This window comes from Penicillium solitum (genome assembly GCF_028829755.1).
Source record: "Penicillium solitum strain IBT 25940 chromosome Unknown utg000003l_segment0_segment0, whole genome shotgun sequence".
Lineage (NCBI taxonomy): Eukaryota > Fungi > Ascomycota > Eurotiomycetes > Eurotiales > Aspergillaceae > Penicillium > Penicillium solitum.
In genome coordinates, this window is record NW_027072123.1 from 4,110,417 (window position 1) to 4,134,289 (window position 23,873).

Sequence of the window (23,873 nt, forward strand, 5' to 3'; positions counted from 1 at the left end):
GTATATATACACGGCTGTTCTGTGCTGAGCCGCACACTCTCAATGGACCCTGTTCATGTTTTAAGGCGGGACCTCCCTTTAGAGTATGAGGCTAATCTAAAGATGATATAACGTAACGTATTTCACTTCTCCAAAACGTATAATAAATGCGATATATTACAACTTGATATCTCAACAGCGTTTGTCTATAATGTCCTTTCCTTGTAGCCCGATGCTATTTTTGTATAGCCTCTCTAGGGAATTTATGGAATCTACACTTCTTATTCATTGAGATATTATGTATATATTTCCAGCTTATAGCAACGTAATTTATAATATTCTTTTTGAAACGATGATAATACAGCCTTTGATTTACCTGAAAGTGATATATAGTGCTAATAAGCCCCACTAATAGCCATGGACAAGTAATCAGATGTAATAAGGACGTGGTCTTTGAGATATAATGTATAGTAAGTATGGCACTTACCATGGTGTTCTGGAGGCGGCGGCTCGAAATCCGTTACGGCCCAGGACCTCTACATATGTACATCCCGAGGTCATAGAAAATAACATGGTAGGGTTGCTCCTTGAATATAAAAATCAAGTAAATTCGTCAATAGATATGGATCCCCAGGACCAACCCGATCTGTTGAGTAAATATGGGACGACTAGCGCATTGAAGGTAGGATCGCATGAAACTATGATACATTTTACAGGTTATCATCACAACCTGAGTAGACATCCAGGGGCCCAGTTCTAGAGAATACAAGGCGCCTTGCCAAACTGGTGTAGACCAGCCCGGAGCAGGCGCTAGGAGCAAAAGTTCATCGGTTGTGAGTGTTCAAATGCTCATCGCAGATGAAGGCGCAGAACCCATGTAGTGTGGTTGGAGTTGGAGGGGTATATATAACGAGAAGATGGCATCATTGCCAGATCAGCGCCACTGAATACCAAAAAGCTTCAAGGCGCTAGTCACATTAGCCTTCTCTGAGGCCTTCTCGAGGACGATGCGAGGATGCCCTTTCACATCCAACGCGAGAAGCTGGTACTCGAAATTGCTCTTATCCAAAGGCTTCATCATATGCACAATGACAACACCGGAGTTGAGAGGACCCTCGACCTAAAATTCACGGTTAGTACACGTATCCAATACTGGCCGGAAAGGGTATCATACATGGAAATGCATGCGAAGGTGCTCACGACCCAAACGATCCTTTTCGGTTGATGATCTAGTCACTGTCAGTATTACGGCCCCGTAGCATTATGCAGAAACCATAGAACCTACGCGATAGGCTTGTTCCGTGCCCACCGGCTCGACGTCTGCTCGCCATATGCCTTGATCTCTCTTCGATCACCGAGCAATTTTATACACTCGGGGTCATCTTTAATGCGGCCTACCGCTGTTTCAAATTGCCATGTCTTGCTGTTTGGTGACAAAACCTCGAGATAGAAAAGTGTGAAGACTCCGCCCTAATCAGGTCATATAGTCAGCGACTGTTCGCTATATCCCCGTGAACGAATGAACTTCATACCGTCAGTACTGCTCCAGCCAACACGATAACGAAGTTGAAGGATTGTTGTGTTGCCCGCGCAACCTTCTCTCCTCGACTCAAATCGCCCCACTGAATTCTCCCATCGTCGGACAAGACTGTAATGCTTTTCTTCCTTGACGGAATAGATTGAGGCCCGCTGCCTATGTTGCTTTGCGTGGCGTAGAGCCGAGTGATCTGTGTCTGTATGCGGGGAGAGGGGCGGAGGACAAGAGATGCCGGCGATAGTCGGGGAAGCGCGCGTAGTTGTATATAACTCATTGTGAATGATCAAAACCGAGCGTCTTGAAAGGAGTTGGAGTATATGAGTCGAATACCGAACCCGATCATCTTCGACCTGGGCAAGGTTGCTACCGATCTTGATAATCGGCACGTGATTACATTACGGTATTACAATACAGCCAGTGGCGGAGAGGGCCCTGGCCAAATGGGAGGCGTTGTATGACGATTACACCAGGCACCGGGTCGAGAGAGTCCACGTTCGCCGTTCCCGACTCGGGATGCTTTGCTCTTTGCCATACCTGCTCACATTCTCGCCCAAAACCCCCCTTTTCTTTTTCTCTTCCCATTGATCTCTCCTCGGTACCATCATGAGTGCCACGAAGGCGCAGTCTCAAAAGATCTTTGAGAAGGCCAAGCTGAAGCCCGCGAACAAGGTGCGCACACCCCCACCCCGTACGCTGCATAATTGTGGCACTCGATGCTGATGTTTTTGCTTCCAGGTGTGCTTCGACTGCGGCTCTAAGAACCCAACATGGTCTTCAGTTCCATTCGGTATTTACTTATGCCTTGATTGTTCGGCTCACCACCGTAATCTCGGTGTGCACATCTCCTTTGTCCGATCAACAAACCTCGACCGTACGTACCCTACCACACAATCTCTCCACACGCCAAATGTGCCGGTAAATCAGCGCTGACATTCCATGCAGAGTGGCAATGGGAGCAACTGCGGGTTATGAAGGTTGGCGGAAATGAGTCTGCGACCAAGTATTTCCAATCGCACGGAGGTTCCGCTGCGCTGGCGAGCAAGGACACCAAGGTCAAATACACGTGCAATGCAGCTGTCAAGTATAAGGAGGAACTCAAGAGACGCGCTGCGCTGGATGCGCAACAGTCAGTGGATCCAATCTCGGTGGAGCTGGCAGGACTACGTGCTAACCAGTGTTATTGCTTCATTTAGGTACCCCGGGGAAGTCATCATCACAGATATCCCCGCTGGCACTCCCTCGGATGGCTCGAACACCCCTGCTGGCGACGGCGATGACGATTTCTTTTCCTCATGGGATAAGCCCTCGATCAAGCGCCCGAGCAACCCCCCATCGCGCACCAGTACTCCCCCCGTTGTCAGCCGGACCGGTTCTCCTTTCCTGAACGCTGGCGCCAATTCAAACGGATCTCGCTCGAAATCTCCCTTGTCTACTTCGGAAGAAAAGAGCGCCTCTCCCGCGCCAACTGCTATCCGGCCCACTAGTGTTACTCGGAAGACCTCTACTACAGCTACCTCTGCAAAGAAGGGCAGTGTCCTCGGTGCCAAGAAGGCACCCAAGCTCGGGGCTAAGAAGGTTGCCGCTGCGGATATTATTGATTTCGATGAGGCCGAGCGCAAGGCCAAGGAAGAGGCCGAGCGCATTGAAAAGCTTGGTTACGACCCCGAGGCTGAGCAGGCGGAAGCCGAGGCCAAGAAGGCCACAGCTGCCGCTGCTGTCCCGATCGCTTCTCCTATCCCAGTCAGCCCTGCTGGCAAGTCCAGTGACCGAAACTCGGGTGATGTGGAGCGACTAGGCATGGGTGTGAGCAGACTTGGCTTTGGCCAGGTGTCGAAGCCTGCTGCCCCCAAGAAGCCAACCTTTGGCTCTGTTGGCCCTGCCAAGCCCAACCCTGCTGATGGTAAACTTCCCCGATCGTGCAACATGAAAAATAAGCTGACACTCGACATAGAAGCGGAACTAACCCAGACCAGAACCCGATTTGGCACTCAGAAGGGTATCTCGTCCGATGAATTCTTTGGACGGGAGCGATTTGATCCTGCCGCCCAGTCGGAGGCCAAGGATCGTCTCCGCCAATTTGATAGCGCTACATCCATTTCCAGCAACACCTACTTCGGCCGGCCCGAGGATGAAGTCAACTCACTTGACGATGGTTATGGTGATATGGAGGTTGCTGCTAAAGATTTCATCCGCCGCTTTGGTATTACCGCCGGAGATGATATTGAGAACCTGTCGCATCTCGTCGGTGAAGGCGCAACTAAGCTACAAGGTGAGAAATTCTTTAGGCATGTAGCCACTTCTTGCTGACTGTATATCGCCAGGCGCCATCCGCAACTATCTGAACAACTAGGCTAGTCGCCCATGTTCATCAGATATTATGCCTTCTATCACTCCAAGTACCTTAGCGAGCAACATTGTTCCCTGACTACTCCCAGTCCCGTCTTCTTCATGCGCGACGTATATTGTGTCTCCCCCTGCCCCTCTCGCCCCCTCGACAATATTTCTTTATCTGGAAAACCATTGCGATCAGCAGTCGGCCAAAAACTTGGGTTTCATATCATTCTGGTTTGCAATCTGGCGTGTGATTGTCGATTTTTTGTCTTTTTCCCTTGCTTCTTCCCATTCCTACACCGCAACACAGGATGGTGCAAGGGTCTTTTTCTTATTTTGTTCATTTCGTTGATATGGTTTAGGATAATTGAGAAATTCATGATTTGATATTATTGATAGACGAGAATTTTTGACAAAAGCACAACTCCAATCCCTGAAGTCCCGCACCGCTCAGCCAAAACTCCATGATGAATGAAGAGAACACAGTAGTACATCATAGTACAAGCCACACCCAAGTGTTGAATACAAAAACAGGCCCCCATATATATATAAGAAGAAACGTAGCAAGTACGATCTCATTCAACGCGATAAATCGCATCCGCAACCTTCGTCACCTGCCACATCTCCTGGACATCATGAACACGAACAATATCCGCCCCACCAGCAACACTAGCAGAGACAGTAGCAGCCGTACCCCAAACGCGCTCCCGCGGCGTCTTTACCCCAGTAATATGACCAATGAACCTCTTCCGACTGGGCCCCATCAACCAAGGGAAACATTCAAGCCCCGGCATCGCGCGCAGCCTCGGCAAATCCCTCAAGATCTCGAGATCATGCGGCTGGATCTTCGCAAACCCAAGACCCGGATCGAGGATAATGCGCCAACGTCGGATCCCCGCGTCTTCAGCAGCCGCAATGCGCGCGCTCAGCTCAGCAGCCACTTCCGGGATAACGCCGGACGGGTAGTCGTGCAGGGTTGTCATTGTCTGTGGCGTGCCGCGCATATGCATCAGGATCACGGACTTGCCGATCCGCGCTACTGTTGGCAGCATTTCTGGATCAAGGAGACCGGCTGAGATGTCGTTGATGATGTCTGCGCCGGCGGCGCAGGCGGCTTCTGCTACGCTGGCGCGGTAGGTGTCGATGCTGATGGCGATGTTGGCGGCTTCGGGGATGGAGGTGCGGATGTGTCGGATTGCTGGCACTACGCGGGCGATCTCTTCGGCGGCGCCAACTGGTGTTGAGCCGGGGCGGGTACTCTCGCCACCGATGTCGATGATTGTTGCGCCGGAGGCGATGATGTTGCGTACTGTCTCTGTTATGTAGTTTAGGTCTGTTAGGGCGTGCTTGCCACCGTCAGAGAAGGAGTCTGGCGTTAGGTTGAGGATTGCCATGACGTGGGTGCTGCGCTTGGGGTCTGTTGCATGCAGTGATGGGAATAGTGGTGAGATTGGGGTTGTTGACATCGGGGTCGGTTCTGGTGGCGGGAGAGCCTTTAGATGTGTGCTGTATGTTTGCGAGTCCTTTCCTGGTAGTGGAGGGTATTCATTTGGGACTAATCTAGATTCAGATGGTTAGTTTCGCGTTTTTGTATGCCGGCATGGCATATATAAAGCTATTGGGGGCGTACTGGCTGAGAGGTCGCAATACGAAGTCTCGCTCGAGCATCAGATTGTGTGGGATGTTGAGACGCTCGTGAGAGAAGATCTCCTGATCATATAGTAGAATATCCAGGTCAATAGAGCGTGGGCCTTTATCGATGAGCTTCTTTCTGCCCAGCTCAATTTCAATCGATTGAAGAGCGTCCAAAAGATCCAGAGGCTCAAGGGTTGTTTCCACCTGAAGGAAATTAACAACTGGTTACCAAACTTGGAATTATCTAACATACCTCGCATACACCATTGATGAATGGATCTTGATCCAGCACATACATCGGTGCGGTTTCGAACAATGAACTTGTTCTTTTCACTTTGATACCAACTCGGTCCATTTCAAGACAAGCTTGCTCAATCATTTCTACTCGGTCTCCGACATTGCTTCCCAGGGCAATAAAAGCCCGGTGAATGTCTGGACTTGGGAACTTTAAGTTCATCTTGGAGTTCACTGCTTGCGCAGTGGAGAAATTCCTCACAGGCGGGGTCAAATGCAACGTTACTGAACGTCGTGATAGAGCATTTCTGGTGAGAATTCCCGATACCGATTGGGTTGTATATTCCAATTGGGATTGATGAGGCAACCCTATTGAATATTAGTGTTGGACTAAAGTGCAGACATGCAAATCCAAAAAAAAAAAAAAAAGAAAATGCGGGACAGGCATATTTCCCCATTGGGATGATACGCCGATAAGCGTGGGAGAGACGGGGCTTCTAAGAAGTCGCTAGGCACATACCCAGCTGTAGTGAGGCTATTCTGTAGCTATAATATGTCATCAGATTCGCCACAGCCAATTGATTATTTGGAGGCTTTACCTTGTATGCAATTGTCGATGATCAGCCCTTCTTTTCTGAGCTGCAGCCGACGGCGAAAGCCTTAGCGACCTCCCGATTTGCCGTGGATAAGTGGTGAAAGATGCCGATGGAGGGGCTCTCTGTATTGCCCTGGCACTCATGCTGATTTGAGAAGAAATGTAAGAATACAAGGTAACAGCTTCGAGTCAGTTCTGGTACTCCGTAAGCTTCACGTGGTTTGCCTTCTTCTTGGCGTTGACGCCTCGACGCTTTGACACTCTGGTGCCTTGACACCTGAATGCCTTTATGCCTTGATGCCTTAATATTTGCATCCTAGTTAACTAGTTAACTAGTTATTGCGATTGATCAGACAGTGCTGGCTTGGTCTCAAAACAAGTGCTCCCATACCAACTTTGAAACACTCCACCCGGTCAAGTATTTTAGCCTGATCGCCTGCCTCCCATCAAAGTGACTATCCACTGGGCCCCGGTTCTCAATATAGATGGCACGGACCAACTTCGATTGCAAATGGAACGAGCATCGCGGGAAAACATCACTGTTCCGAGCAGAATACAAATCTTGCCATGGGATCCTAGGGCAATTTATAGAGACGCTCAAGTCCGTGATGAGATTTGGAGGCTGTTCAACTGCACAGAGCTTGGACTGGATCTTCAGACTATGCGCCTGGAATACCATGATGGCAAGTGGCATACGGAGATTGATCTCAACGCACTGGAGGAGCTTTGGGAGGATTTACGAGTCATCATGTCAGACCCGGAGAATTCGGATTTTACATTCACTGTGACCACGGAGTCATTCAATCGAGATGATCCCACAATTGACATTTTCGAAGACCCGCACAACACCCTGAATCTGGGTGATCTCTCGGCGTTATTACTCTAAGGTGGAAGAGAACGGAGACATGCCCTTATTTTTATTATTTTCAAAATACGTTACTGATGAAATTAAATCTTATACTTTCGTAGTTCTGGCTCTACGGCATTGCGGCTTATCTGATCGTCGTTAGCGCAGTATCGATGACATAGCATTTACGGCCATTGTTATATCTAGTCATTGTTAGAACAATGTCTATCTTCGTAGATGATTCCCTTAGCATATATACTCACGCACTTTCCATTAGTTCCATCCTACGGCTCAGTGTGTTAAGGGATCCACGAGCTGTTTCCTAAAATGCTCGAGAACACTCGGAAATCAATGTGGTGATGATAAGAATGCCAGACCAAGGGAGACATGAGGGGGAAGCATAGCCGAATGGCATTTGCTGCTCTAATTTAGAAAATACTTACGTTGCGACGAAGGGACCGTTCTCCGAAGTACGTATTTAGGAGGCTTTGATAGTATATAGAATGCAAAGTAGGCTTACCTCTACCGTAAGCATGACCCAAGGAAATTGCATGGATTCTTATTTTAAAAAAATCTAGTTCAAGCTCTGCTTGATGATATCTGACGCCTTCTCGGCAACCGCAAACACAGTCGCCTGGATATTCCCCCTCGGTTCCAAGGGGAAGATACTGGCATCGACAACGCGGATATTAGACGAACCGTACACCCTCAGGTAAGAATCTACAACACCGCCATCTTCTTGCGGCATCATCGCACAGGTACCACTGGCATGGTACATAGACAAGACGAGCTCTTTGCACAGCTCCTTTGCTTTCTCGAGGTCTGCCAGAGGCTCCGGTGTGTGGAGGCGCTCGCCACCGTCCTTCAGCAGCGATGCCATCGGCTCCGTCTCGGCAATCTTGTCCATCCACATACTATGCCGAGCTAGTATCTCTAAATCAACCGGGTGACGGAGAATTCCGTGATCGATAAGAGGGGCAACCTTGGGATCGGAAGATTGGATATGGACGGACCCCCGTGATAGAGGGTAGCTAAGCACAGAAAGAAGGCTGATAAAGAAACCGGGGTGCCCGAGACTGAAAAAACTTTTGGGAGATTCTCCTTGTCGGGGCAGAAGCTGGAATGGCGCTAGAATAAATTGAGTAGTAGACTCGTCGGGATTCTGGAGGAGGGTGTGCAATGCTTCATATTGCTTCTTGTGTGCCCGCGAGAGGTCGGGATCATTTATCGATGCTTGCACCTTCTGGAGCAATTGAGTCCGCTCGTCTTCAAGGATGTCTACGAGCGGCATAAATGCAGAGATTAGGGGTACCATGCCAAGGGGCCCCGAGCCATCCTTCTGATAAGCGGCCATGGCAGCCTCGGAAATGGCGGGGTCCCGAGCCATATCACCCGACGGCATACCGTCTGCGACTTCATACCCAAACGAGATAGTGCTGTGATCTTGCAGGTTCTCGCCAACACTGGGGTTGTTGATTACTGTCGGGATCCCGTGGGACTTGAGGAGGGTTTCATCTCCAACACCTGAAAGCTCTAGGATCTGAGAGGATTGGGTTGTTCCGGCGGAAAGGATGACCTCTTTCGCGACTGAAACAGTGTACACATCCGAGTCCTTGCTAAACCGAACACCAGTAGCAACGGCGTTATCACCGTTGTTCCCATTCTCTATGATGATCTTTTCAACCCAGGCGCCGGTCATGACCCGGAGGTTCGACCGAGCTTGGACCTCCGGCCCTAGGTACGCAGCTGCGGAATGGCTTTTGGTATGGGTAACCGGATCCACAGCACCGGGGCTCACGAAAGGACCTGTACCGGCGCCATTGATTGGATCATCAACCTGTGGGTATCCAAGAGCCTTGAAGGTGTCCATCCATGCTGCATGGTACGGCATGTACTGATCTCCAAATGACACTTGAACAGGACCTGTGCTACCCTGATCCTGCTGATCGTATTTCATGCCCTTGAAGAACTCACGGTTGTCGCTCGATGGGGGTGAAGCCGTGTGAAACTTGCGAATATACGGAGCCAACCCATCCCATCCCCAGCCGGGGTTGCCCAATGTTTCCCAGGCGTCTAATCCAGAACGAGAGGGATAGATGACCATTCCCAAATTGATCGCCGAGGAGCCTCCCAAAGTGCGGCCTTTGTTAGCTAAGAGCTTGCGGCCATTGAGTTGTTCCTATGTTACACGGGTAAGGATGGTGACAATAATCAAGGGATTTGGGTAGATAATAGTGTACCTGAGGACAGGATCGGAAATTCCAATCAAAGTCCTCGTCTTCAAACGCCGCTGGCCCTAACCCTGGGATGGTGATCCGAGGGTCGTTGAGGCGGTTAGTTCCAGCTTCCAGAACAAGAACGCGAGTACTGGGGTTCTCGGTGAGTCGGTTGGCCACCACAAGGCCAGCAGTACCTCCTCCGACAATCACAAAGTCATAAGCTGCGTTCTCAAGACCTTGTGAGGACTCGGTGTCGAAAGATGCCATTGTCAATTATGTTGATATGAGTGCTTTGCGATCTGCACTAGACCAGCTGTTAAAAAATGCAAATATATTTGGGGATGCTCTCGGGTGAAGGTGGAATGATAGAGGGGATAGAGGGGTTCTCAATCAAGGTGGGCCAACTATTCTATCTTCATTAGTATAAAATATGGAAGGCACACAATTCACTCATTCGAGCCCCTAAATCACTCAAGCTCTGGGTACGAGCTAACAAAAACCAAACAATTCGATCGTGGTTTCGAGGGACTCAGGGGGCGACGGGGATGGGGCGCGCTATGTATAGCGGGGAAGTGCAAACCGAGCTAGAGTTAGCCTGTACTTTGTATGTGCACAGATGCATGGTATAGATTGTGATTGACGGGAATATATGTGCCAAGCCTCGGTAAAGGCAATACAATACGACAACATCATTGTCCCTTCAGGTCAAAACGTGCAGGGATTGAGGGCTGGGTAGTGCATGTTTGGCCGAATTTCTTTCCGGGTTTCTGTTGAATGTATCAAATCTTAGATTGATACAGAGTATCGAGTATAGCTCTCAATACTCTCCAGCCCCCGACTCGATCAATAGCAGGTTATTCTTCCATTCAGTTCAAAAGAACACTCGGTCAAATACCTGCCATGGTTGGGCCCGGGAGGGGCCGGTGCGGGCCTGACTCCACTTTGAACCCAATCAAAGAGGATGGCCCACCCTTCCCAGTTTCCCAGTCTTTAATTGCTTCTTTGCTTTCACAAGATCTCTCTCCACTGCCACCCCGGATTCTTCTCCATCCCTTCATATTACAATCGAGAAGAAGGTATTTGCCACTTCCTATACCTAAGTGTTACTATTTCATATTTTGCAAGCTAATGACTGCCCGAAGCTATGAGTACATAACTTCTAGAGACCGAGCCCATGGAGCAAACTGTTCCTAGATCTCCCCATCCAAGATGTCCTTAACAATGATGCCGGGATGCAGACCAAAGAGCCCTGGTCTAGCCTGTATGTTAAAGCCACACGAGATGGAAGATTCAGTAGAGTACAGGGTGAATGAAAAGAAGGAATTTGCCAAAGTTATTTCTTTCTACGCAAAAACAAGCGGTGAAGACGGACACGCCGACGTAATTGAGGTTATAATGAATATTGCAGAGAGCAACATCGCCGACCTTAAAGCGGAGCTTGAGCAGCGGGGATGGAAGTGAAGAGCAAAATCGTTCAGAACAGATCGAGAGCACAAACAGTATTTTCAACTATACGAAACATGTTTATATCTGACGTAGTCTCTCTAAGAACAACTTTGCCACTCTTAGCACGTGGAGCCGTTTCATTTTCTCATATACAGGGGCTGGCTTTTCTTGCATTGCGATCGAGTCAGTCTTCACCTCACCGCGGCCTGTGTACTAGTTAATGATTTGTTTTCGTTTAATTTCGAAGAGTGCTTAACTGACCTTACTTATGTTTGATGGCTGTACTATCTATAAACTGCTCTATTTTATAACTTAGGGTTAAGGTTTTGGAAGAAGGGAAGGTGAAAGTCTGGGCCAAACCTCGGATAGTCGGATAAATTCGGTAAGAACAGGAACTTGCCGCCCAGCGAACAGTTTTATACTTGGGAAGATCAACGCGAAGAAAGTTTATAGACGGTTATTCCCATATCAACATATGCAATTGCTTCGTGCTAAATCAGCTGCTTAAAAAGCCTATAACGGTCTTGGACCAGGACCCTTAATGTTAACCTGCTCAATTCAAGCCCGCTGTTTTGCGAGAAAGAGGTGACTGCAATTTATAAAACATTGGCAGCGATAACAATTAATTTTGCATATAATTAGAATCAAAAGTGACGTTGAAAGAATCCCAAAAGTCAAGGAAAGATGTATCATCCAAAAGTGCGTTGAGGGCATCGTCGCTGACTGTGGGAAGTATGGCTGATGATTCAGGGGGTTCCACGCGTGAAGTAGCTGGATCAGATACATCCGTATTTCGCGGGCTCGACTCAATCAAGAAGTGGTGGCGTATTTTGTTTATAGCGACTAAGAACACACCTCGGTACAACGCAGCCGCTGAGTACGTATCCTGAAAACTTTCCATGACCATCATGCATAGCTCTAAATTGTTGAAGCCTACACGACGCATAAGAGCATCTGTAGATTTGCAATTATGGAGGTGGATATGCATAGCCGGTATTAACAGCGTAGGACTAGATTCAATTAGAAAGACTGGTTAGCAATAGTCGTAGAGATACAACTGCCGGCGATATGGATATGAAGAACTTACGTCATCGGACCGGCAAAAGCGAGAAGCTTTTCTCGTACAAGGTCATTAAGAATAGAGTTGGATTGCAATGCCGCTGTGTCCAGCTGGCTTCGTATCTCACTTTGCCATGCCTTCACATGGGCAGGTGGAAGGTGTTCCGGGATCCTGGTGATATAAGGGGAGTAGAAAGTAACCAAAGCAGCCCTGTCACCGTAAGAAACAAACCAGATCACGAAGAAGAGATAAAAATTAGTACTCACTGGTAATGCAGTTGTAAGTGGTATATATAAAAAGCTGCCAAACGACTTTGTTCATGTCCAGCTCTATCTGGTATCCGGAATTGCAAGAGCTCAGTTCTAAGGGAATCGAATTGTTGGATCGTTGGGCTTGCGCCCAGAGGCTTATAGCTAAGTGCGAGGATTTTACCTAAAAGCTTACTCAATTTGAGCAGAATGATCCAATACTCAGCCAACTCAGGTAAGTCGTTGGGGATATAAGCGCTGGTAATTGACGATGGTAGTTCAGCGACGTCACCCAGCAAATCAGCGGCTGAAGGCATCGGCTGGTCGCAATCGTCAAGATTTATTCTCATGGGTCGCCCTAACGTTAGACTCAGCCAGCGGTCTCGGAAGAAGCAACTCCACCATATACGGCGCCAGATAGGACGCAGGCGACTAGGAAAGGCCGAATTGAGCTTGGCTGAGTCCGGGTCTCGGTGTAAACCCAAAACTTGACAGAGGCTGATCGCAATCCCTATCCAGTACCATGGTTGCGCATGGCCATCTTCTTTTGAGTGCCAGAATGCCATGAGGAGGGCCGATTGTGTGAGGACTACCCTGTCCGTCTCGCCGCCATTATCGTACATGCACTAGAATTTCATTAATTGTTTGCCACAAAGTATATTGATTAAACCAATTACCTTCGCGCGAGAATACATAGCCTTTTTCATCTCCTTACGGGAGGAATAGCCTTCGAGCGACCAAATATCCTCACCAACAAACTATGAACGGAGATTAGATAAACGTAGCCAGGTGTATGAAGGATTGACCTACATTCGTTGCCGCAAAGAACATGCTCCATAGTAACAGTAAATTCCAGTCGTTGGTTTGAACACCTTGATTGCAATTGAAGAATACTTTGACATCAACTATGGGGAGGATAGGGTGTATATGATGGAAATAGGCGCGGAGGAGTTCGGTAAAGGTATTTTTCTGTGGCATGGTGAACACACCCTTATATTGAAGGAATTCACGATCCTGGGCAGATAGCGAAGCCGATATATTCGGTGAAAGCAAAATATGCCTTGGCACAGTCTGGTTTGGTTGTGTGAAGACATCGAGAATGGATGTATATCCTGGAGACTCGCCTGTTACGAAAATCAGTTCCACCAGTACCCATATAGCAAAGAAAGAAGATGCTGAGTAGCTACGATACCAGTGTAGAAAGGGACCTGGCCAGTTTTGTTATCCTGCCCCAAGACCGCCGAGGATATCTCGACACCAGTCGACTCGGCTGCGTCTTCATGTCGCTCAGTGATAGAACGAAATGTTCTATCGTCCCTAGGAGAGTCTAATCGGTCTGCCTGAGGGGCCCGTGATACGATACCGGGGGTTTCTCGTTCCATAGGGGGTAAAGGATGCGATAGAAGTATACTGCTTGGCTCGGCACTTGGCTGGTCAACCTGGACAGTCTCCCGAGGAGGACGAGCGGTAAGTGATCTAGTCTGTTGTTTTCTATATTATGAAATAAGTATCAACCTATGTGAAGCACCTTCTCTCGTTTCGGTCATGCGGGTGTTGTCGTGCTAACCTTCGCCGCTGTCTCTCCCGGACGATGCATTCGGCTCTGTCCTGAGTACAGCCAGCACACGGGATGCCGGTGACAGAAACGCTGCAGCGCACTTTGCGTTCACGGCAATTTTGGCAAGCAACAGCTGATCGACGGTAGCGTTGTGGTGTCATTATCAAGGTGTTTTAGAACCGAATTTTGTGCAAGTGTCAACGTTTACTCGGGTAGCCGAGTATCCCGGAACGGGGTCACGTGGGATGTGCCGCGGTAAATTATGCTGTACGCCACAGTGACGGTACTATTACACCCGATTTATCGAACATTTGAATATTCTGCATGAGTTAGCTACAAGTTAGCTACAAGTAGCTAACTGATATCCCAAGTTACTGCCTCGACAACTCCAGACACTCATCTCAACAATATCTATATACAATATATCTATAGTACTGTAATATTGTATATATTACGGTCATTGAACTTGGGTTTTTGGCGGGTTTTGCCAACCCGCAGCCTTGGCAAGATTAGATTCTTCATTCCCACCCAAATCGACACTGGTCCTATTACAGACTTTCCCTATCACATTGCCACTCGATTCGAAAGCTGAACCTCTATTCTGAATACCAAGGTATTACGGGCAAAGGCGACCTTTGAGCATCGTATCAATCGATACACGACAACCAGTTTTGAATACTGGAAAAAAATAGTAGGCAATCTAGTTACCCTATGAGGTTCAAGAAAGCACAGCTTCTTAGTGCCTCGTGACAAGGCAAAGGATTCAAGGGAGTGGATGGTTTAGGAACTGTATAATCTATAAAACAACTTAATGTACATAACTTCTCAAACCAATCTCTAGTCACAATTTAAGGAAACAAGGCTTGCAATAGCGACTGACAATTAGAAAAATGTCATTTATAGGAGGAGACCGATTCCAGTGAAAGCACGAGTCTCATCAAAGTAGATAATCTTCTTTTTCTTGCCCTCGAGGTCACATTGGTAGATGCTGCCACCGAGATCGGTCATGTAAATGTGACCGTTCTTAGTATCGAGCTTCAAGCCAATTGCCTCGTGGAGATGTTTGGTGAGAATCTCATGCTTCTGCGAAGAAGTCTCCGCCAAAAGACCAGATTCAGTCAACTGAGCCCGGTTCAGTGTGTTGCCGAAGGGAAGCTCGCCGCGGTCCGTCCAGTAAAGCTGAAGAGTGTCTTCCCTCAACTCAAGATCAACTGGCTCGGGAAGACCCGCCACAACACACTGGATATCGTCTCTTGTCTTGGCGGACTGGCCACTAGGCATCTCAATATTGGCAGTGAAGATACGGCCCTTACCGCCCTTGGAGACTCCCTTCTGCGTCCAAAAGAACTTGCCCAGCTTGGGGGACACAGTGATGCCGACACACCACTTAGAATGTTCTGGGACTTCCTGGGAATATCCAGATCCGCGGTTATCTATTAACAAGTCCAGGGAAGAACCGTCATAGTTGCACCGGAAAACACGGAGACCTTCACGGTCGCAGAAGTAAATCTTCTTGTGTTCCGCCACAACAACAAGTTGCTTGGGAGTGTTCACCACACCAGAAGGAACAATTTGGCGAACATCAGTTCCATCTGTCTTGGCAGAATAAACGGAACCATCATCCTTCCCTGGGGTACCCATAGTGGTCCAGAACATGCGATCACCCTCATAGTCGATATCAATGCCGTCCGGATAATTCTGCTCAGAAACCAGAACCTGTTTGAGCTTTCCGTCCAAAGTAATTTCAAGAATTTCACCCTGAGTGGGACCAGGCGTATCAGAAGCGAGGCCAATATCGAGGACAACAATGCGTGGCCCTTGGGGGGTCGCTGTAGTATCGACGGGAGAGTAAAGACCACCATTGGCACACTTATTACCCAGCTTGTTGTGATCCAGATAATTCTTTTTCAAGAAGTCAACGGTATGTTCAGAAGACAGGCCGCGCTCGTGAATGTAGTGGCCCTCAATAAAGGCAACGGTATCAAGGCCGACATCTAGCCACATAAATTTTAGCTCTTAACCATAGTGTGACGAATTTGGGCTGTACTCACTGTCCATCATCTTGCAAGGGAGGCTGCGACCCTTGACAAACATTTCCTCCCACATAGCGTCAATTTCTTCCGGAACAGAGACTCCCTCTGAGAGAATAGTCAAGGTCTCACGCTTCACAGCAGCCCAAAGACGGTTGAAGATGAAGCCGGTGGACTCCTTCCTAGCAACATATGGCGAAGTTGCCCCCTCCTTAGTTCGTTCGACCAAGAAGGGGAAAATTGCGGGATCCGTAAAGCCGTCGGTCATAAGTTCAACAATCATGCAGGCTGGGGGCATGTAATAATGCATGTTCAGAATCTGAGACTTTCTAGCCGCTGAGACTTTCTCAAGCATTTCGGAGGATTTGTAAGAAGAGGAGTTGGAGGCCAAGATACAGTCCGTAGGAGAAAATGCGTCAAGCTCAGCAAAGGTATCGATCTTCAACTGGATCTTCTCCGGGACAGCTTCGATAATGAGCCAAGCATTTTCAACAACAGACTTCATATCTTCAAATGCCTCTGCCTTGCCAGGAGAAATTCCGGTCTTCTCGGCATACGAGGCAACATTCTCCTCGACATAGGTAACACAGTCGGCACGTTGTTGGGAGCTAGGATCGCGAACTCGCACGTTATATCCGGCAGATGCCCATATGCATGCTATGAACATCGATTAGATTTCCACTTCAAAGAACCCGAGAAGGAATGGGAGTCCTGTACCAATTCTACGACCAAGCACACCTGCACCAAGGATGGCAACAGGCCGGTTGGCGTAATTCGTGGGCGGCTGCCAAGAGACAGTAGGAATGGTCATTTTCTAGAAACTGAATGGAGAAGGTTTATGTGTTGGATTGGTTGTTTAGCGTTGGAGTTTGATTGAATTCCAGATGAGTGTGCACATTGAATAATATGACCGAAGCAACAAGTTTGGTTATATACTAAATGCTCCATGTCCCCCATTCCCATCATCCGGGCAGTAGGTTCGGAAGGACGACTTGTAAGCGAGGAAAAATCGGCTTCGGCTAGGAATACACAGATGCCGAGAGACCCGTGGCATGGCCCCGGCCCGGGAAGATCGTCATATTCTGGTGGAAATAAAGTTATTACCGAAGTTCTCCACATGCCGATCCACTGTGAACCTTAACTGTTGCCTCTCAATGTCGGGCCGACGGGAATTTTCAACTAATATCAGAGTTCCTACTGGCCGCAGCGCATTAGCAAATAGTGATTGAAATATTCAGGCTAGCTAATATACACTTGCTCATTTGTTGCTGTGCTAACTTCCAATTACAATGCATGGACCAGAGCCTTCTATCTAGAGATTGGCCCAGAAAGTTACGACGGGCCATGAATGGCTTTGAAAAATGACGATTGGCTAGTTTGTTGGGACGGTTGATTTTTCAATCCATAGTATACAAAGGGGTGACTGGTGGTAAATAAATCCTTGCATTCCAAGTTGGTTACCTGGACTGGTGTGAGGACTCTCCAATAGGGCTTGAATGCTTTGGATATTCCTGACTTTGAATTTATCTGAAGTGTACCTGTATCGTACTGTGAAGTAGTTACGTTGTCGTGAGTCTCGAAGCGAGACGCACCCAACGCCGAATGGGTGGACCATGTTTGGTCGATCTACAACTATCAAGCTACTATTGAGATAATCTCTATTCCCAGAATCCATCTTCTTGCAACTCAGGACCTCGGTTGGGGCTTCAAAGCTGGATATACTAAGAAGGTCAGGTCTTTCTAACTATTGATTTTAAATTCCCTCCCACATACACGTTAAAGTTAGGGGAATTGGGGTTTTTTGAGAAAAATGTAAATCGCTCTAATTGTTCAGTTCACGAAAAAAGAAATATTAAAATACAAAAAGCGAAGTAGATAGTACAGATACTTGAAGGATCAAGTGTAGACAAAAAATGGTAACATAGAAGAAACGATGATAGGGCTGCACGAAAGGAGGCAACATAAATGAGTCTAAAAGAGGAACATCTGATCGGTCATCTTTGTAATGGATCCGGGGGCCTGGAAACCCATGGATACCAAAGCAGCCTGGGCAGCCTTTACCATGCCAGGAGGCCCGCAGAGCATAACTTTGGTGTCTGGAGAAGGTGCCGGGAGCTTGGCAGTCATAACAGCCTGGGTGACGAAGCCCTTGCCGTAGGCCCAGTTCTGCGGGGGCTTGTCGAGCATGTACCAGAGCTTGAAGTTCTTAGGATAATTATTGGCGAATGCCTCCAGTTCCCTTCGTAGAAGGATGTCCTCTTCGCTGCGGTTGGCGAGAATTAGACTAACCTCCGTCGTGTCGGTTTCGTCTTCGCAAATAGCGCGAATAAGCTGGTACATAGGAGTGATTCCAGTACCACCAGCAACCATTCCAATCTTTTTGCAGAGACCGTTCTTATACTTCATTGCACCCTTAGGCCCGCGGAACAGAGTCTTATCGCCGACCTTCAGATTGGCGAGATACTTTCCAGTTAGGAGGCCGTCGGGGTAACACTTGATAACCAACTCCAGCCTACCCAGGTCTGTATTATTAGAGGTTGGGGTGTAGGATCGGGCGACAGCTTTTCCTTCGATATTGGCTTTGATAGCACAATGCTGACCGATTGGAATGCCAACGACATCAGTTTGGTTTGGCAGCTGGTACACAAAGCGGAAGACATTCGGGGAAAGCTGCTCTTTCTTGACCAGGGGAAGTGCTTGGTATTCCTTAGGCTGTAGGAAACCGCGGGCAAGTCCAGGATCCGCCTTCACCACAGGCCGGCTCTTCAAATGCGAAGGGTATTTGGTAAATCCAGACTCAATCTGAGTGAACTTCGAAAGCTTGGCTGCAACAACAGCACCGATAGTGACACAGAGAGAGGTAGCAGCAGTAAACCCGGTGAAGAATCCTCCTTGTGGCAGGGCAAAAGTCGGTGTGGATCGTAGCGAGCCCGCAGAGGGCAAAGGAAGCTTTAATAACAGATTTTGAAGCTTGAAATTGTGCCGGGAAGCAAAGTAGAGCGCCGTGCCACCAGCAATGGAGCCGATAACCAAGGTAACTGCGCCAGCGGAAGAACCCGACGCTGTAGTGTTCTCCTTCTTCGGAGTAGTTGCCTGGATGAGGCGGACAACCTTTTTGGGAGCTTTGGTCTCTTGGGCATCCTTAACTGTGCCAATCAAAAACGTCTTCAAGATCTCATCCGCATCCTCTGAATGGCCGACTTCGTCATACGCTTCGGACGCATCGACTCCAGCAACATCGTAAAGGACATCCGCACCACCGGGGTGATCTCGCACATATTTAGTAAGGTCGTAGACTAGAACATCACTCGTTAGGTATCAACATTCCAATAGACGTATTGACTGGCACACATTACCTTTTCCGTGAATTATGACCCATAGGTCAGTTCTGTCTTTGTGGGTAGCGACATCGTCCACACTGAACACCTTATCGGCTGCCATTGATGAAATTCAGTGATATTTTCTTTCGGTGGGCGGCAAGGTCGTCTTTTTGGGAGAGGGTGATTGAGGCAAAAGGGTTCTTTGATTTAGAAATGAGCAGACTGAAAAGCTAATGACTGTAGATGGTTTTTCGACTCTATCAAAAAAAGAATTGAAACAAAATAGATGACCAACTGATATAAATATATGGAGTAGGGTCTGGCTTTCTTCTCAATTTATCGACCATAGTCCGAGGATATGCCGCCTCTTCGATGCCGAGTGATCCCGGTCCGGAGAGAAGAACCATGAGAGCAATAAGGTGCAGGGCGACCAATAAGAATTCTTACCGAGTAGCGAGTAGCGAGGTAAAAAGGGAACCCAAACCTCATTTAGGACTAGGTAGACATGATTTATTGAGTGTTTGATATGAATATTATCCCTTTATTGTAACAAATCAATAAACTAATCAAAAGCCGAACAAACTATTCCGTATTTAATGATTATTAACTATGAAGAACATCTTGATGTCCATGATGGGTGCCTGATTCGTAAGGCACCCGAATGGGACAGATCTTGTTTGTGTAGATCTTTCCCTCTCTTTCCTCTTCTCTCTCTCCCTTCTCGCATGGAGATATTCTTCAGCACTTATCGCATAACACATTGTCAAAAAGTCAAAAAGTACTAAATTTAGGCGACGGACCGAAGTAAATTCGCTCAATCCGATTGGCCGGTGGAACGGCATGCCGAATATTTGACGACCCAAGTTTTGTGTCCAATGCCTGTTTCGGCTTATATATCATGAGGAGGGACCGATTGAACCGAGTTATAGTGCATATCAAATGGAAAATTTTCGGCAATGAACGACCCTCCCCGGCCTTGCCGAGAATTCGGCACTCGGATCTAACCAGTGGGTGAACTTGTAGGAAGGAATTCCTCCCGTCATTGAAGGTGTATATATTAAACAGAAAACCACGCAAGGGGATACCAATACAAGTCAAACATTCAAAGTTGATTCCACGAACACTAAACCGTCATGCCTTCACAAAGGTTTTACCTCCTCGGCAATCCAGTCACATCCGCAATAGAAGTCGAGATCGAGTCGAGCACTGACCTCGACGGGCTCAAGCACTTGATTGCTGCGCACTTCGCTATTGTCGAGCCAAATGGTAAGCAACGCCAGGCAGCATTTACCATTACATCACTTCCAACTACACTCTCTCTAACACAGAAGTAGGAATTGCATTCCAGTTTGAACATGCCGACCTCCCCGAAGTTCAAGATATCCTTTCTGCTCAGGGACTAGTGGCTATCACCATTGATGGCCGCGCTGTCCGCGATCCCGACGGCCCCAAAGGTTTGCCTATCGTAGGCAACTTCTTCGAGATCTACCCTGATCACCTTGGCAATCACCAACGTCTTTTCGAGCGATTCGGTGCGGTTATGCAGACGAATAGCTTGGGTCGCGTGACCTACCACACCAATAACCCGGACATCGCAGCCATTGCCTTCGCTGAATCTGATTTTTTTACTAAAGAGATCAACAAAGCCCACCCCCTTTATCCCCTAAAGAACTCCTCTGCAGGCATCTTCCTAGGTGATACCGATTCCCCGGAATGGAGAGTGGCTCACAAATTCCTACCCCCCGCGTTAGGTCCTAAGGCAGTTCGCCACTACGCACCTACTATGCAAAAGACCGTCGAAGATGCCTGCAAAGTCTTCGATGAGCTGGATGAGCAGGGCGAAGCCTGGAATGTCTACCAATATATGCTGAAACTTGGCTCTCAGGCCGTCGGCAAACTTACTCTTGGCTTGGACTTCGAGCACTTTACTTCGCCTGACGCACCTGTCCACGACATGGTGCATCTGATTGCTGAGATGCTCTCTTTAAATAAGAAAGTCACTTCTAAGGGTGATTGGTACAGCAGCCTGCCTTTTGGTGATCCTAAGCGCCTAAAGGATATTAAGAGCCGCATTGAGGGTATGGTCGAGGAGTCTATCCAGAATGCTGCTAGAGGTGGTGAAGATGATCTTCCTCTACAAGATGCCGCACTACAAGCATCAAACATGGTTGGTTAGTATTTCTATATTTCTTATTACTTTATTATTGATAACTAACAATACTTTAATATAGACTATGCTATTCGTGCCACTGATAACAAGGGCGAGAAACTTCCAAAGGGAAGTCTCGTCTGGGCCCTTGTCGTTGCCACTGCCGCTGGCTTCACAACAACGAGCTCCCTGCTTTCGTGGCTCATCTATGGCCTAGTCACGTACCCGGGCATGCAGGAGAGACTTCTCCAGGAGCTGATTGACAATGATTTCAACGACGAGACCGAGCTCACTGCCGATTTCACTGAACGTCTGCTTTTCCAAGACAAGTATATTAAGGAGATGCAACGCAGACACAACCCATCTTTTCAACCTGGCCGTACTGCAAAGACCGACCTTGTCCTTCCTGGGGGTTACAAACTTCCTAAGGATGCAGTTATCATCCCTGCTATCCACCACATTCACAACAATCCTGATATCTGGGATAACCCCTACAAGTTCAACCCCGACCGTTGGGACACCCCGGAGGTGAAGAATAGGCACAAGGCCTCCTACGTACCATTCGGTGCTGGTCCGCGCATGTGTATTGGCTTCAACTTTGCACTTCAGGAGATCAAGGTCTTCCTCCCAAAGCTGATCTACAACTACAAATTTGTTCGCGAGGGTGACGAACCTATTGAATACGACCCGATGTTCCAGCTCATCCGCCCGAACAATTTGTATGTCCGTGCTCAGAAGCGTGTCAAATGGCCTCCTAAGTCTGAGGCTGCTGCTTGAAGGCTGTCTGGGATGTCGTTTTGGTTTCCATGAGCTGTATCTTCATCGTTAGTCTGTTTCATTATCTAGACCTTTGTATTATATCTTGTTGGAATCCCATATTTATTTTCATTTTAACTCAGAAAAAGATGTCACCTATATTATAGACCTGTTCTCTCCCCGATTTGCGTGCTAGTATAGCCATACCTATTTATAGACATCCCGAATGTTGAGCATCACTTTCTACCAGGACAAGGCCCGACTTCGACCAGCCTCTGATTTGCGAGAGTCCAACTGCCCATGTGCCATAGGTATTGAGATTATAGGTTGCAGCCGGCGACCAAGCAGACCCCAGAAGCGTTCTAGGGGTGAGGATGAATAATATACAAGTAGAACCGTTAATACAGGAGATAACATAAAGGTGAGAATAGGGGTGAGAACTTGCCCGCACAGGGCGCTCAGCCAGGCTACAGTGATATATCATTGGATCTGGACTGTTGGGTCTGGCCAAAAGGCACCGCGAATACAAAGCTGCATAGCACATTTCATCCCAAACAACTCAGATAAGGACTGGAAGTTCGACAAACTGCTATTGGATCGCGCGCTATAACCACATCGCTTAAAATAGCAAACTTTGCTAGGACTTGATCCAGCCCCCAACGGTTCAAAATTGCCGCAAAACCCGAACATTTATTAGGATCCCAAAGCTCTGAAAACACTGGTACCTAGGGAAAAAGCTTAGGTCCTTCCCATTAATCTGGCCCCACACATCATACCCTGCGGCTCTGTGGTAAGGGTTATCTGTTCTTTGCGACTTTCAACCCTCAGAAGTACTGTTATATAAGTGCTTGTCATTTCCCCGTGAACTTCCGCTGTATCGGACATTCCTACGCCATTTGTCAACACCTTCAACTTATGGAAACGATGCCTAGCGCTGTTGGAAAGCAGATGATCCCTGGGTAAAGCTACCCCACATCGCTGCCCAGTCCATGAGGACAAGCTAATCTGACTATACTTCTAGAGGCGACCCAGCTCATTCATCAGCCCCATCGGAGCCCAGATGCGTTGAGTACTATGACATATCGCGACCAGACCGCCCTTCGATCGCCAATACCAATTTTTGTCTACCATTTGTCTCCTCGGCACCGCGGCTATCCTTACAAATCAATCAATGTACCAATTGGAACAAGGGCTCTGTATGGCCAATCTTCAACATCTGGCGTCCAGGACTTTTCGGTACCTCTCTTACACAGCTGGGGCCCGACCCTGTCAAGCTCACAAACAAGACCGACTTCGTTGTGACAGCATACGAAGATGACATGGAGGCCCTGAAAGCAAAGAACACAAATGCTATTTCATTTAGTACCAAAGGTTTAGTAGCCGGTGTTGATGTTGATGCCCCTCCTTGGTATGGGTGTAAGATGTGCAACTCCCACCGGGGATATGTGTTCTTGCCAAACGGCGAGCGCTGGCACTGGGTTGAAATCTACGGTGAACATTATAAATTCAAGCGTGAAGATGATCACCGAGATCAAGATGTACCATTGAAAACGCTGATTTGGGAGTTCCAGAATAGCTGGACACCTTCCAAGGACCTCCCAGCAGACCTACCATTTGCTGTAAATCGAGATTCTCGAGTCTGTCGAGTCAGCGAATCTAGCTCATTGGGCAGACCCGGTATAGCTGGAAGTCCCGTTGCCGTGATGAATCATGATGGCTTTATCTTCTTTGATGGGGTGGGGCTGGAGATGGCTGAAATTCAAACCGAGGATAATCGTGCTTTGATTCTCATATCCGGGCTTGCGATTGCAAAGTATGAAGGGTGGTTGGCAGAAAGATGAATCTTTTTAGTGCTTGATTGAGAAACTACAATGTAGAATCTCAGGACCTGGCACAATAATTCACACCTGATGTTCATACCTGAGGCAT

At 48.0% G+C, this 23,873-nt stretch overlaps 11 protein-coding genes across 11 annotated transcripts; 5 read left to right on the plus strand and 6 right to left on the minus strand.

Annotated features, from left to right (window-relative positions):
- Nucleotides 1-610: 610 nt before the first annotated feature.
- Nucleotides 611-1,844, minus strand: tim21. The gene is made up of 4 exons (XM_040957188.2): nucleotides 1,512-1,844; nucleotides 1,265-1,449; nucleotides 1,154-1,208; nucleotides 611-1,099 (listed from the first exon to the last, which is right to left on the minus strand). The coding sequence occupies exons 1-4, from the start codon at nucleotides 1,788-1,790 to the stop codon at nucleotides 914-916; spliced, it is 705 nt and encodes a 234-aa protein (XP_040812421.1). The 5' UTR covers nucleotides 1,791-1,844; the 3' UTR covers nucleotides 611-913.
- Nucleotides 1,845-2,119: 275 nt separating this feature from the next.
- N7455_005487 (ADP-ribosylation factor GTPase-activating protein) lies at nucleotides 2,120-3,866 on the plus strand (the record flags this gene model as incomplete). Its single annotated transcript, XM_040957137.2, has 6 exons — nucleotides 2,120-2,185; nucleotides 2,252-2,387; nucleotides 2,459-2,642; nucleotides 2,710-3,416; nucleotides 3,468-3,785; nucleotides 3,838-3,866. 6 exons carry the CDS (start codon nucleotides 2,120-2,122, stop codon nucleotides 3,864-3,866), a joined length of 1,440 nt encoding a protein of 479 aa, XP_040812472.2.
- Nucleotides 3,867-4,369: 503 nt separating this feature from the next.
- N7455_005488 (folic acid synthesis protein) lies at nucleotides 4,370-6,461 on the minus strand. Its single transcript, XM_040957212.2, has 5 exons — nucleotides 6,316-6,461; nucleotides 6,237-6,262; nucleotides 5,736-6,085; nucleotides 5,478-5,686; nucleotides 4,370-5,407 (listed from the first exon to the last, which is right to left on the minus strand). Exons 1-5 carry the CDS (start codon nucleotides 6,453-6,455, stop codon nucleotides 4,423-4,425), a joined length of 1,710 nt encoding a protein of 569 aa, XP_040812468.2. The 5' UTR covers nucleotides 6,456-6,461; the 3' UTR covers nucleotides 4,370-4,422.
- A 361-nt stretch (nucleotides 6,462-6,822) lies between these two features.
- On the plus strand, nucleotides 6,823-7,197 carry N7455_005489 (uncharacterized protein; the record flags this gene model as incomplete). Its single annotated transcript, XM_040957060.2, has 1 exon — nucleotides 6,823-7,197. One exon carries the CDS (start codon nucleotides 6,823-6,825, stop codon nucleotides 7,195-7,197), a length of 375 nt encoding a protein of 124 aa, XP_040812409.2.
- Nucleotides 7,198-7,732: 535 nt separating this feature from the next.
- N7455_005490 (GMC family oxidoreductase) lies at nucleotides 7,733-9,644 on the minus strand (the record flags this gene model as incomplete). Its single annotated transcript, XM_040957149.2, has 2 exons — nucleotides 7,733-9,337; nucleotides 9,399-9,644. The coding sequence occupies 2 exons, from the start codon at nucleotides 9,642-9,644 to the stop codon at nucleotides 7,733-7,735; spliced, it is 1,851 nt and encodes a 616-aa protein (XP_040812411.2).
- Nucleotides 9,645-10,586: 942 nt separating this feature from the next.
- On the plus strand, nucleotides 10,587-10,838 carry N7455_005491 (uncharacterized protein; the record flags this gene model as incomplete). The annotated part of the gene is made up of 1 exon (XM_065605050.1): nucleotides 10,587-10,838. One exon carries the CDS (start codon nucleotides 10,587-10,589, stop codon nucleotides 10,836-10,838), a length of 252 nt encoding a protein of 83 aa, XP_065461950.1.
- Nucleotides 10,839-11,445: 607 nt separating this feature from the next.
- On the minus strand, nucleotides 11,446-13,850 carry N7455_005492 (Zn(II)2Cys6 transcription factor; the record flags this gene model as incomplete). Its single annotated transcript, XM_065605051.1, has 7 exons — nucleotides 11,446-11,833; nucleotides 11,911-12,093; nucleotides 12,150-12,757; nucleotides 12,809-12,889; nucleotides 12,942-13,255; nucleotides 13,324-13,622; nucleotides 13,699-13,850. The coding sequence occupies 7 exons, from the start codon at nucleotides 13,848-13,850 to the stop codon at nucleotides 11,446-11,448; spliced, it is 2,025 nt and encodes a 674-aa protein (XP_065461951.1).
- Nucleotides 13,851-14,586: 736 nt separating this feature from the next.
- N7455_005493 (uncharacterized protein) lies at nucleotides 14,587-16,530 on the minus strand (the record flags this gene model as incomplete). Its single annotated transcript, XM_040957182.2, has 3 exons — nucleotides 14,587-15,683; nucleotides 15,741-16,376; nucleotides 16,437-16,530. The coding sequence occupies 3 exons, from the start codon at nucleotides 16,528-16,530 to the stop codon at nucleotides 14,587-14,589; spliced, it is 1,827 nt and encodes a 608-aa protein (XP_040812390.2).
- Nucleotides 16,531-17,690: 1,160 nt separating this feature from the next.
- N7455_005494 (uncharacterized protein) lies at nucleotides 17,691-19,160 on the minus strand (the record flags this gene model as incomplete). The annotated part of the gene is made up of 2 exons (XM_040957074.2): nucleotides 17,691-19,015; nucleotides 19,076-19,160. 2 exons carry the CDS (start codon nucleotides 19,158-19,160, stop codon nucleotides 17,691-17,693), a joined length of 1,410 nt encoding a protein of 469 aa, XP_040812483.2.
- A 1,012-nt stretch (nucleotides 19,161-20,172) lies between these two features.
- Nucleotides 20,173-21,965, plus strand: N7455_005495 (cytochrome P450; the record flags this gene model as incomplete). The annotated part of the gene is made up of 3 exons (XM_040957158.2): nucleotides 20,173-20,305; nucleotides 20,374-21,210; nucleotides 21,271-21,965. The coding sequence occupies 3 exons, from the start codon at nucleotides 20,173-20,175 to the stop codon at nucleotides 21,963-21,965; spliced, it is 1,665 nt and encodes a 554-aa protein (XP_040812488.2).
- An 894-nt stretch (nucleotides 21,966-22,859) lies between these two features.
- On the plus strand, nucleotides 22,860-23,785 carry N7455_005496 (uncharacterized protein; the record flags this gene model as incomplete). Its single annotated transcript, XM_040957086.2, has 2 exons — nucleotides 22,860-22,903; nucleotides 22,966-23,785. The coding sequence occupies 2 exons, from the start codon at nucleotides 22,860-22,862 to the stop codon at nucleotides 23,783-23,785; spliced, it is 864 nt and encodes a 287-aa protein (XP_040812423.2).
- Nucleotides 23,786-23,873: the final 88 nt, after the last annotated feature.